Raw genomic sequence first — 14123 nt, forward strand, 5'->3', positions numbered from 1 at the left:
TTTCATGTGAAGGACCCCCAAAATTATATGTATTTGGCCACGGACCCCCATCTCAAAATTTTTAGTTCCAGGGACCACCCAGAAGCAAAATTTGAGTTACAAACGTTCGCTTTGAAAATACATATATTGATTTGCACACATTTTCACGACTTTTTCAAAAATAGCAGATCTACAAGCTCGCAGCGCGGCACTCGGTGCCGCGCTGTGAGCTTGTATATCTGCTATTTTTCACTGGTTAAAGCATTCAATAACTCTAGGCCTAAATGGGTTAATATAAACTATTGTCGAGATCGGGCAGAAACCTTGTATCTCCATTATATTTCAAGGTATTTCTTTGTCCCGCAAATGAATGTCCTACTTTATCATAGCGGTGAAAATAGCTGATCTACAAAAGCTCAAGCTTATTGTGTAACCATATATGGTCGCTGTCGCCGGGCAGGAAACCTATGTTTTCCGCTCCCGTCCTTCTGTGTGTGTGTGTGTGTGTGTGTGTGTGTGTGTGTGTGTGTGTGTGTGTGCGTGCGTGCGTGCGTGCGTGCGTGCGTGCGTGCGTGCGTGCGTGCGTGCGTGCGTGCGTGCGTGCGTGCGTGCGTGTGTGTGTGTGTGTGTGCAGGGGTGTCGCACCATATTCTGGGCCCTGGGTAAAAGGATTCACTGCGGGCCCCCCATGAATCTTCTTCATATTTTGTGCTTTAACTATTGAAACATAGCAGAATGTGAGCTTGTAGTTCTGCTATTTTTGAAAAGTCTTGAAAATGTGTGCAAGTCATTGAATATTTCAAATCCTTCTGAGGTTCTTTGAAAAAACAATCTTTCTATGTCAGAGGTGCTCAAACCTTTTCGTGTGAAGGACCCCCAAAAGGATATGTATTTGGCCACGGACCCCCATCTCAAACTATTTAGTTCCAGGGACCCCCCAGAAGCAAAATATTTGTTACAAATGTTTGCTTAAAAAAAAATACATATATTCATATATTTGCACACATTTTAACGACTTTTCAAAAATAGCAGATCTACAAGGTCGCAGCTATTTCTCAATAGCTAAAGTATAAAATAATTAGGGCCCATCCACCCTGGGCCCTAGTAACTCTGGCTATTGTTTTCATTAATAATTATAATTGCGACCGTAGGACGCAAGTTTATATGAAAACCGGCACATCTTGTCCACGTATCTCTGTTTGTCACGCCTGACACTGTGGTTCTATGGGTTTGTCACTCTGACATCATGCTCTGATGTCACTGTGATGTCAGGAGAACCCCTCTTAACAGAATGGGTTTGCCGCTCTGACATCACGCTCTGGCTTGATCCCCCCTTTATGCCCATATGGTGATCACTGATGTCATCACGAGTCACACTTGCATCATGCTCTGGCTTGATGGGATGGTGTTTTTTACTGGTGTTTCAGTCCGAGTGTGGGGAAAGGGTGCGTTCGGAAATGCGCACCGGACTGCGCGGGCGTTTATCGTGGGCTTGCCCAGGCCTTACGGCCTGGGCATAAATATAACGATTGCATTCACCACGGCTTCGTAACTCGCGCGGCGCTCCGCCGGCCGCGCGGCCCTGGCCCGCTCTTCGCGGCCACTCGCGCCTGCGGCGCTCGGGGGCGAAGAGCAGGACCAAGGTCCGCTGGCCTTCGCGCCGCTTGCAATGTCGTGGACAATAAAACGAGCGCACCCTTTCATACACTCTGACTGAATCACCAGTAAAAAACACTCTCTCCTGGCTTGATGTCCCTTTTATGCTCAAATTATGGAGATCGCTGATGTCATCACGAGTCACACTTGCAAATTAATTACGTCCTTGTCCGTTTTATGCCCATATATGGAGATCCCTGGCCCGATGTCATCAATATTATAAGTGCTCTGGGAATGCCCATATTTGGTAATGCCCATATATGTGCATGTTCTGACATCACATTGTTGACTATCATGCAGGGGTCTCCATATATGGGTAACTGGTCCGATAGACATCATTGGCCAGATGGCCAAAAATTGTCGCATGTCGCCCTGAGGCGTCTTACTAGTGAGTATAATCATGTTATGATTCATACAGATCTCCTCTGTGTCTGTGTGCATGTTTGACCCCGTCAGACCCTCCGGAGTTCCGATTGGACCGGCCCGGTCACGTGACCGTGACGGAGGACGAGACGGCGACCCTCCCACTGATGGTCTCGGCCAATCCCAGCGAGGTGGCCTGCTATTGGCTGCACGGCAGGGAGAGGCTGGACAGAGGTGAGGCCCCGCCCACATGGGGGGGGGGAGTGGGACTGAGTTACCAGGGCCCAAGGTGGAGGGGCCCTAATTTTTTTATACTTTAGCTATTGAAAAATAGCAGATATACAAGCTCACAGCGAGCTTGTAGATCTGCTATTTTTGAAAAGTCGTGAAAATGTGCGCAAATCTTTGAATATATGTATTTTTTAAGCAAACGTTTGTAACTCAAATTTTGCTTCTGGGGGGAACCCTGGAACTAAATAGATGGGGGTCCGTGGCCAAATACATGTCCTTCAGATGAAAAGGTTTGAGCACCACTGACATAGAAACATAGGTTTTTTCGAAAGATTTTTCAAAAATAGCAGATCTACCAAGCTCGCAGCGCGCCTGCGTGGCACTCAGTGCCGCGCTGTGGGCTTGTAGATCTGCTATTGTTCAATAGTTAAAGTACCCAGGGCCCAGAATTTGGTACGACACCCCAGGTATCCGGTATGAGAATCGATAAAGCCGAAGTGAAGCCTCCTCCCCACTTCCGCTTTGTTTTTACAGTCGTGCACATTTATCCTCATATATAAAAATATCTACGCATACATATTGCTGCTTATCAGAAATTACAAATTAAAAATAAACGAAATAATTAATTTTAAAATGTATTTTCGTGACTGGAAATGCCAGCTTCCGTTACTGGGATTTCAGGAGGAGACTACTGCCCACACATGCCTCTGTGATGATGATGATGATGAGGATGATGATGATGATGATGATGATGATGAGGATGATGATGATGATGATGATGATGATGATGATGATGATGATGATGATGATGATGATGATGATGAAGATCATAGACTGTAAAAAGTTTTATACGGACGCGTTCTGAGCAGTGTTGATTTCTGACGGAAGATTCAGATTTAGTTTTAGTCATTAGTCTTTTGAATAAAATTCCATTTCATTTTAGTCATATTATAGTCATCTGAAAGGTTTTTACTCTGGTTTTAGTCGACTAAATCTACAGTTTTGTGCCTGATTTCTGAAAACAGAACAGCAAGCTCACCTTTTCTCCGTCCGTCCTTCCATCCATCCAGACCCCCCTGCCCCCGACACACACACACACACACACACACACACACACACACACACACACACACACACACACACACACACACACACACACACACACACACACACACACACTCTCTCTCACCATCCACTCCCTGCACCCCACCCCCATCTTGTGTGCGTTTGCGCGAGTGTGCGTGTGAATTAACAATTCATTACACCCACATTTGCCACATGTCCTGTGGCTACGTGCCTGTTAGTGACATTCTAATCTAAATTATTGATCAGCCCCCCCATCCCCAAACACTCGTATACAGCCCCCCCCCCCCACACACACACACACACACACACACACACATACACACACACACCATTTAACACTGAGTGTACACATGTAAATAAATGTACCCTATATAAAGTCCATTTAGTTACATGTGTACACTGTGTGTGTGTGTGTGTGTGTGTGTGTGTGTGTGTGTGTGTGTGTGTGTGTGTGTGTGTGTGTATATCGTCATTGTCGGGTGGAAAACTCGTATCTCCAAGTTTCAAATGTGTACGTTCTTTCGCAAAGAAAAGCCTTGCTTCATCGTACAAGGTCGTCGCACAAAAGTAGTGAAAACAGCAGATCTACAAGCACACAACGTGTGTGCTTGTAGATCGGCTGTTTTCACTAGTTTTAATCATTTCTAAAATGATAAATGCAAAACGAATGGTTTTGGACATACAAGGTTTTCACCCGACAACGACGATATGTATGTGTGTGTCCCCAGACAGGGACCCTCGCTACCGCTGGACAGACGATATGTATGTATGTGTGTGTCCCCAGACAGGGACCCTCGCTACCGCTGGACAGACGCTATGTATGTGTGTGTGTGTCCCCAGACAGGGACCCTCGCTACCGCTGGACAGACGCTATGTATGTGTGTGTGTGTCCAGACAGGGACCCTCGCTACCGCTGGACAGACGCGTCCTCCCTGGACATCTGGAACGTGTCCCGCAGAGACGCGGGGACGTACACCGCCCACTGCTCCAACCAGGAGGGGACCAATCACGTTCAGCTCAGCCTGGACGTCCAGTGTAAGCCCCGCCCCTCAGCCAAGAGAAGCAACAATAGGGGCGGCATAGCTCAGGGGTAGAGAAACCGTTATTAGAGCACAAAGGGTTCCCGAAGGATTCCCAGTTCGAATCCGGGCTCCCACTGAGTTAATGTCGAAGGGTCCTTGGGCAAGACTCTGAACCCCTAGTTGCTCCCGGTGAGCAGGTTGGTGCCTTGCATGGTTTCCTCCGCCACCGGTGTATGAATGTGTGCGTGAATGGGTGAATGTAATGCACAATCTCTGTAAAGCGCTTTGGATAAAAGCGCTATGTAAATGCACCATTTTTTTAACAATTATCGGTTGTTTTTTTAAATGATAATAGAGGGTATGCGCATGCATAAAGTGAATGGCAAAGTGAGTGGCAAAGTGAGTGGCAAAGTGAATTTAACGTTGTTTAACATCGTTTAATGCAATCAGATCTGTTTGTATGTTTATGGGCTGTCAAGGCCAGAAATTCGTTTTTTGCCACTCAGTAGTCGTTCCCGCAACTTCCGGGTATGATGATGATGTCACGCGTACACCCTCTATAACAGAAACCACTTCATACTCTCGAACTAGTTCGGGATAAAAAAGATGGTCGGTTTTGTGGCAAGCCCGAACTAGTTTGGGATATATACTGTATATACAGTAACCTTATTAAGCCTTACCGTAATGTCGGGCCGTCCATTGCTGATGGCTGATGGCCATGGTTTGTTTACATTAGACGTTGCCATCATCGCGGCGCCGAAATCCTCCATTTAATCCAATGCATTCTGCTAGAGAAAACCTTCTTTATCTCAGATGTATGTTTTTTTATTGGCAAAAAGCACATCTTTTCACGGCTAGATGTCAAAATAATGATCGGCTAACATTAGCTTTAGCCTATACATCAGGTTCCCCAATTAGTTTTCTTTAGGGCCGAATTATGTCTAAGGTACCAAGCCGAGGGCCACAGCATTGATGGGGGCGACAGTGGCGTTCCCGCTACTCCAGCGACAGTTCAGATATCATCGTTGTCGGGTGAAAAACCGTTCGTTTTGCATTTATCATTTTAAAAATGATTTAAACTAGTGAAAACGGACGATCTACAAGCACACAACGCCTCGTACTGCGAGGCGTCGTGTGCTTGTAGATCTGCTGTTTTCACTACTTTTGTGCGACAGCCTTGTATGATGAAGCAGGGCTTTACTTTGCGAAAGAACTTACAAATTTGGAGATACGAGATTTCCATCCGACAACGACGATACACTAGTGTTGTTGCTGCTCACCATTATTACTGGGGTCGGCGGGGGCCAGACCGTAGCCCCCCGCAGGCCGCAAATGGCCAGCGTGCCGCCTATTGGGGAACCCTGCATAATGGTGGGCAACAACATTCGGGTAATAGTCATGTGACACGCAAACGTGATGACGTGCAGGTGTGTGCACGCTGGGGTTGCATATCACAGCTCAGCTCTATGGTGAAAATCGATGGCATTGTAGGTTGGGTTCTGGCGCCATCGTGTACCAGTAAAAATGTGTGAAGTGGCCAACAGAAGAGGCAAATAAGTGTCACACCGCTCTGCCAGAACAAATACAGGACATGTCTGTGGCCCTTGATAACGATAATATCACCATACACAATATCTGAGATACTCCATATAAGAAATCTCATCAACCATATCACAATATCTGAAACTGAAAAAGGAAAACGTACACATAAAAGGCAAACAATCTGGAATTATGCATTTAAGAATAATCCCAAAACCTTGTTAAACTTTTGTGCATAATAAATTAGCCTAGTACCTATTAGCAGAGCTAAAACACAGTGGCTAAAAACTAAAACACAAATAGCACCGACAATAATAAAAACTTACGGGGGATTTAAAAGAACAAACATGGAGACAGACAGGAGACACCACTTCTCAGTTACACAGCCTTCACTCGACTGCCCTCACTTTGCTGTAAGGCATTTTATTGAACACACCCAAATCAGTGCAGTAACACGCCCACATGCAAGTGGCCCAAATCAGTGCAGTAACACGCCCACATGCAAGTGGCCCAAATCAGTGCAGTAACACGCCCACATGCAAGTGGCCCAAATCAGTGCAGTAACACGCCCACATGCAAGTGGCCCAAATCAGTGCAGTAACACGCCCACATGCAAGTGGCCCAAATCAGTGCAGTAACACGCCCACATGCAAGTGGCCCAAATCAGTGCAGTAACACGCCCACATGCAAGTGGCCCAAATCAGTGCAGTAACACGCCCACATGCAAGTGGCCCAAATCAGTGCAGTAACACGCCCACATGCAAGTGGCCCAAATCAGTGCAGTAACACGCCCACATGCAAGTGGCCCAAATCAGTGCAGTAACACGCCCACATGCAAGTGGCCCAAATCAGTGCAGTAACACGCCCACATGCAAGTGGCCCAAATCAGTGCAGTAACACGCCCACATGCAAGTGGCCCAAATCAGTGCAGTAACACGCCCACATGCAAGTGGCCCAAATCAGTGCAGTAACACGCCCACATGCAAGTGGCCCAAATCAGTGCAGTAACACGCCCACATGCAAGTGGCCCAAATCAGTGCAGTAACACGCCCACATGCAAGTGGCCCAAATCAGTGCAGTAACACGCCCACATGCAAGTGGCCCAAATCAGTGCAGTAACACGCCCACATGCAAGTGGCCCAAATCAGTGCAGTAACACGCCCACATGCAAGTGGCCCAAACCAGTGCAGTAACACGCCCACATGCAAGTGGCCCAAATCAGTGCAGTAACACGCCCACATGCAAGTGGCCCAAATCAGTGCAGTAACACGCCCACATGCAAGTGGCCCAAATCAGTGCAGTAACACGCCCACATGCAAGTGGCCCAAATCAGTGCAGTAACACGCCCACATGCAAGTGGCCCAAACCAGTGCAGTAACACGCCCACATGCAAGTGGCCCAAATCAGTGCAGTAACACGCCCACATGCAAGTGGCCCAAACCAGTGCAGTAACACGCCCACATGCAAGTGGCCCAAATCAGTGCAGTAACACGCCCACATGCAAGTGGCCCAAATCAGTGCAGTAACACGCCCACATGCAAGTGGCCCAAACCAGTGCAGTAACACGCCCACATGCAAGTGGCCCAAATCAGTGCAGTAACACGCCCACATGCAAGTGGCCCAAACCAGTGCAGTAACACGCCCACATGCAAGTGGCCCAAATCAGTGCAGTAACACGCCCACATGCAAGTGGCCCAAATCAGTGCAGTAACACGCCCACATGCAAGTGGCCCAAACCAGTGCAGTAACACGCCCACATGCAAGTGGCCCAAATCAAGTTCATCATCACATCATTCAGTAATAATCAGTCCACATTAAGTTTGCTCGTTGTCCATTAGTAAATAGTAAACAAATAAAGATAGAAATAAAGATATCACACAATGTGACACAATGTGAGAGCATATTCCAAAAGTGACTCACTGCCTCAGCCTGATGGCCTCAAAAGTCTATTATCTCCCCCAGTCTACAGGGATGTCCCTTTGGTCTGATGGTCGGTGCATGAAAAGGCCCCTATTAGTCCAGTCATTTTAGGGTTAGACCTCAGACAAATTGCAATTGTAGCAAACTCAACTGATTTTGTATCCTCATTATGTCCTTAGTGAGGGAAAAAAAGTCCCAAGGAATCCCACCGGGGCAAAGTTTTGAAAACGACCTACCTACCTTCAATTACTATACACTACAATATAACGGAAAAAATGACGGAAAAAAATCTGCTTTAAGTGGGATATGAGGGGTCAAACTAGGTGTTTTTAATTATTCTGAATCCATTGCAAGCATTTGTTTTGCATGAAAAACATTCCTTGGGCTAAAAACTGACCCCAAAAGACTGAAAATTGATGAAAATTGATGAAATTTGACGTTTTGAGTGGCCATTTCTGGCCCAAGGAATGTTTTTCGTGCAAAACAAATGATTGCAATGGATTCAGAATAATTGAAAACCCCTAGTTTGACCCCTCACATCCCACTTAAAGCAGATTTTTTTTCAGTCATTTTTTCCTTTATATTGTAGTGTATAGTAAGTGAAGGTAGATAGGTCGTTTTCAAAACTTTGCCCCGATGGGATTCCTTGGGACTTTTTTCCCTCACTAAGGACATATTGAGGATACAAAATCAGTTGAGTTTGCTACTATTGCAATTTGTTCCAGGTTTGGCCTAATTTTGGCCTAAAATGACTGGACTATATGTGTAATGCCCAGGATTGAAACCTGGGCATTACACATAGGGGCCTTTTCCACCGGCAAAGAACCATTTCGGGTTCTTTCTCTCGCCTATGGGATGGCAACTTTCTTGGAACCTTATTGGTCCGTTCTTGTGAACCGGCCGCAAACCAACTTTTACGGTTCGGAACCAACTCGGTTCTCGGTGGAAAAGCTCACCTCTGGTTCATCGTGACATATAACAATATCGATATGTTGGCACAACCTCCATGACAAAGACAGACATACAGTATAACATCCATAAAAACAATACCCACTACAAAGCTCGGGAAGAATCTAAACAAAGAGACCAATATCAGACTATTATAAAACTAAGAGCAACAACATTTGCTACAAATCAAACCAAGGCAGTTTTATTTGTAGAGCACAAACAAGGCAGTGTTGCTTCACTCAGAACATCAAGCAAAACAAACACATTCACACAATGACTGTCGGAGGCATCAAACAACAGAACAAAACAATAGATGCAGTGACAGAGCAGAAGAGAAAAGAACAGAGAAACAAAGAAAATTCCGTCAATCAAAGGCAGCGGAGAACAGAAAGGTATCTTCAGCTCGATGTTTAATTTTTTTTTTTTCATCCCACGATTTTGTAACCCATTTTTTTCACCCAGTGCCAATTGCCTAAACTGTAATCCTGGGCTCTGCTCTCCCTCTGCCAACCTGGGGAGAGCCCCGAACTGAGCTCATGCTACCCTCAGTGCATGAGGAGTGAGCAAGCCGCTTCTTATCACCTGACATTATTCCAACCATTTTTTTTGTTAGGGTACCTTTTTGTGAGGCTATTAGCTGGTTGTTTGAGAATAAATAAGAGAAGAAGAATCGTGACATGACGGGCAGAGTGAGTTGCTTGTTGTTCTGATTCTACTGGGTTCAATATTGACTTGTAAATGAACATTGTAAATATCTACCATTTAGTACCGGCACTGCTCTGGAAACCTCCCTACTGTTATGAGACAGTAAATCTATATGGATGATATAAGTATCCTTGTAACGATGTATTGTTTAGCCCAGTTTACCAGCATAGATCTCCTTCCACTCCCACTCGTCACTAAACATTATGTTTAGTGCATGAGATCTGAATGTTGGAGCTGGTCGGGGCGGATTTAACTGTTCACACACATTTCCACAGTTTTGCATTGGTGATTGCATTTGTGGGGGACGCGGTTTGAATGACGTCACGCGCATGTCGCTTAACACCTACATTGTCAGGGACCCACAGGCCCAAAAGCTCAAGGAATAGGGTTCAACCTGTGATGTTCTGTTTTATCCATTAGTTTGGCCTTTAAAGGGATATTCCACTTTCAACAGGGAGAAGTGGTAGGGCCTCTCTCCACATACACACCCATTGTAACTTCAAACTCCATTTTAACCATGATAGATTCATTAAAAACACACATTATTTTTTCTGGTGACTCATAATACCCTCCTAATACGTGAGCAGGCCGTGTATTTAACTTTTTCATTTATTTGTAATAATTATTTGGGAAAATGGAAAAAAATTAAATACAAAAAATCTATTATTAAAAATAAATGAAAAAAGTTATCGAAAAAACACGGCCTGCTCACATATTAGGAGGGTAGTGTGAGTCACCAGAAAAAAATAATGGGTGTTTTTAATGAATCTATCATGGTTAAAATGAAGTTTGAAGTTGCAATGGGTGTGTGTGGGGAGAGGCCCTGGGCCTGGAGGGCCTGGTAACATTTACATCAAATATCTAAATATTCATAATCATAAAAGCCTGATTAGATGATAAAATTACCAAAAGTTTTTTTGAAAGTGAAATATCCCTTTAAGGTCCACAGAATGAGACTTCTGCTCTGCCGGAAACATTGTGAAAGAAAGTTATGGCCATTTGTACACTGTCCCATCTACTTCACTATACAGGAAAAGAAAACTATACAAACAGGGGGTTCTTCATAATTCTGAATCCATTGCAAGCATTTGTTTTGCATGAAAAACATTCCTTGGGCTAAAAACAGCGTAACAGCCCCACAAAGAAAGTGCCTCTCATTCTGTGGACCTTAAAGGACCATTTCACCTCTGGGACAACCAGATCTTATTTTATTGCTGTTTGGGACACGATCAACACAATCCTGAGTTGTTGTTTTTTTGTGTTCAATCTGTGTTTTTAGATATTTTAGAATTTCAGCATGCTACAACTGGTCATATGATGCATTTTGCATCATTTGATGCAATAGATGATGCAATATCATGCTACAAAGCATCATATGACCAGTTGTAGCATGCTGAAATACTAAAAAAATATCTAAAAAAGCAGATTGAACACAAACAATAACTCAGGATCGTGTTGATCGTGTCCTAAACAATAAAATAAGATTTGGTTACCAGAGGTGAACCGGTCCTTTAATGACCAAACTAATTGATAAAACAGAAGTAAAAATTATGGCATGACATCACAGGTCCTCTCCCATTTTGGGTGACTGGATCCCCGGCTATACAGGAGTTAACAGGATCAGACAATGATCTATTGCAGGGTTCCCCAATTAGTTTTCCCCAAGGGCCGAATTATGTCTAGGGTACCAAGCCGAGGGCCACAACATTGCAGGGGGCAAAGGTGGCGTTCCCGCTACTCCAGCGACAGTTTTCGTCGTTGTTGGGTGAAAATGTCCAAAACCATTTGTTTTGAATTTATAATTTTAAAAATGATTTAAACTAGTGAAAACAGCCGATCTACAAGCACACAACGCCTCGCGGTGCGAGGCGTTGTGTGCTTGTAGATTGGCTGTTTTCACTACTTTTGTGCGACGGCCTTGTATGATTTGCGAAAGAACGTACACATTTGGAGATACAAGATTTCCACCCGACAACGACGATATACTAGTTTTGTTGAGGCTCTCATACCACCATTATTACTGGGGTTGGTGTGGGCCAGACAGTAGCCCCCGCAGGCCGCAAATGGCCCGTGGGCCGCCTATTGGGGAACCCTGATCTATTGACATGCTTACAGGCTAGTGTCTTTGTTAAATCACTCTGCTGTGACACTAAACGTTGTGGAGGTGTGAACTTGGGTGTTGATGGATGCCCGTACGCGGGAGAGAGGCGTGACAACCGTCAGAAAAGATACGGGACGGCGTTTGTGCACGCGTGACCACCGGACCAATGCAACTTACTTTCATAAGTACTTATTAGGGGTGTATCTATACATTTTAACTACGATACGCATCACGATACATGGTTGACAATACGATACATGGGCGATATTGGTAATTGGTTCATTCATGGCGTTACGATTCGATTCTATAATTTAAAATCGATAACTATTTAGCAAAGAAATTAAATCTGTGTGAAACGTGTCTATAGTGCATGTTTTAAGGGGAAAAAAATCTATTATTTACGGAGATAAATAAGTAAACACTGTGATTCTCTAGCAAATACATGGTCATAATATTTCAACACATATAGACAAACATATACAGTAGAAGGAGTGTACTTGACGTAAGAGTCACTCTTGCCTGCACCCTGTATTAATAAAAAGGCTCTAAAAGTCTGTGTTTGCTCCAGTACGCTCCTTCTACACATTCAAGTCCTGTTCCTGAGATGCACCGGACCGGCCTGAACTAGGCTAGAGGCGCGATGGATACTCCTCATGCTAGACAAACATATACACCTTGACATGAACACAGAGATTGCAAACATTTAGACCAAGAGTAGCTACATGGAATGGAAAAGTAAATTAATGAAACCCCTCTTTTCTTTTAAATTGCTAAATACAAGGCACAAGTTTCCATACAATCAATTGTTTGCATTGCAAAATGATTTGATACCGATTATCTGTATTGTAAAACCATACCGATATGCTGCAAAGCCAAAACGGTACGATAAATGCTTTTGCATATCGATATTGTAGATCATTGCAAATTAAAAGCGTTTTTTTCGATTCAGTTATGGTTACACCCCTATACTGTTTATGAGGTTTTAAGTGTTTATCACATCCTTTACAGTGATCTGTGGTCCTGTCTTCCAACACGGTGAGAGTCTGCAGTCGTAGCGGAGCTGCTACAAATTGCAGAGACAGTGTTTTGACATCAGGGGCACCGACGATGTCACCAACAGTGATTTTATGAACGTTGTCCCACAATCAATATTTCATCACACACATACGGAGCAAAACACACACACACGCACGCACGCACGCACGCACGCACACACGCACACACACACACAAACTGGAGCAGCACACACAAACTGGAGCAGCACACAAACACACATGTAATTACACGCATAGGGAGCCAGGCAACACACCGTAAATATACACATATATGTACCATACACACACACACACACACACACACACACACACACACATACACACACACACACACACACACACACACACACACACACACACACACACACACATGGAGCGAGCTACACACAAACATACATAATGGAGCAGCACACAAACATACACATGTAACAACACGCATACATACACATAGGGAGCAAGGCAACACACCGTAAACACACACACACACACACACACACACACACACACACACACACACACACACACACACACACACACACACACACACACACACACACACACTGAACCTCAACCTCCAGCAGTGCCCGGGCCCCCATCCCCCCGCCCCTTGGCCCCCCCCATCAGAGATGATGAAATCATGTGTGTGTGCTTACAGTAGAATGTACGTCTGCGTGTTCCTCCGGTGCTGTAGTACACGCCTAATGGACGGCTGTGTTATTGTATGGATGTTAGCGATGCACAGGGGCGTCACAAGGGGTAGGAAAGTGGGACTGAGTTACCAGGGCCCAAGGTGGAGGGGCCCTAGTAACTTTAGCTATTGAAAAATAGCAGATATACAAGCTCACAGCGCGGCACCGAGTGCCGCGCTGTGAGCTTGGTGATCTGCTATTTTTGAAAAAGTCGTGAAAATGTGTGCAAATCTTTGAATATATGTATTTTCAAAGCGAACGTTTGTAACTCAAATTTTGCTTCTGGGGGGTCCCTGGAACTAAATATTTTGAGATGGGGGGGGGGGGGGGTCCTTCACATGAAAAAGTTTGAGCATCACTGACATGGAAACATAGGTTTCTTGGCACACATTTTCAGGATTTTTCAAAAATAGCAGATCTACAAGCTCGCAGCGCGGCACTCGGTGCCGCGCTGTGAGCTTGTATATCTGCTATTTTTCAATAGTTAACATTCATGGGGGGGCCCACAGTGAATCCTTGTACCCAGTGGCCCAGAATTTGGTGTGACGCCCCTAGCGATGCATAATGCATGCTGGGGTTGTAACGGCTCTTAGTGGCAGGCCGGTGGGAGCATAATGCTTAAAGGGCCATTCCCACCGGGAAGGAAAAAAAGATTAAAAAAATATCTTTTCTCAATTGAAGTGGATGGAAGTGTCCACACTGGACGCTACCGTACACTTCAATTGAGAAAGATATTTATACGTTTTAATCTTTATACCTCAAGGTTCAAGGTTCAAGGTTGTACTTTATTGTTACGTCTTTTGTACAGGTACATAAGAGTAAAGCTTCC

General features: G+C 44.8%; 1 protein-coding gene across 1 annotated transcript in view; it reads left to right on the forward strand.

Moving 5' to 3' along the window:
• Window positions 1–14123, forward strand: part of nphs1 (NPHS1 adhesion molecule, nephrin) — a gene marked incomplete at both ends in the record, with an annotated part of 157936 nt that overhangs the window by 84940 nt on the left and 58873 nt on the right. The window contains 2 exons of the mRNA XM_080744253.1: window positions 2092–2232; window positions 4210–4350. Coding sequence (XP_080600379.1) covers window positions 2092–2232; window positions 4210–4350 — 282 coding nt within the window. The remainder of the gene's footprint in view (window positions 1–2091; window positions 2233–4209; window positions 4351–14123) is intronic.

Source organism: Nannobrachium achirus (assembly GCF_963921795.1).
Source record: "Nannobrachium achirus genome assembly, chromosome: 2".
Taxonomy (NCBI): domain Eukaryota; kingdom Metazoa; phylum Chordata; class Actinopteri; order Myctophiformes; family Myctophidae; genus Nannobrachium; species Nannobrachium achirus.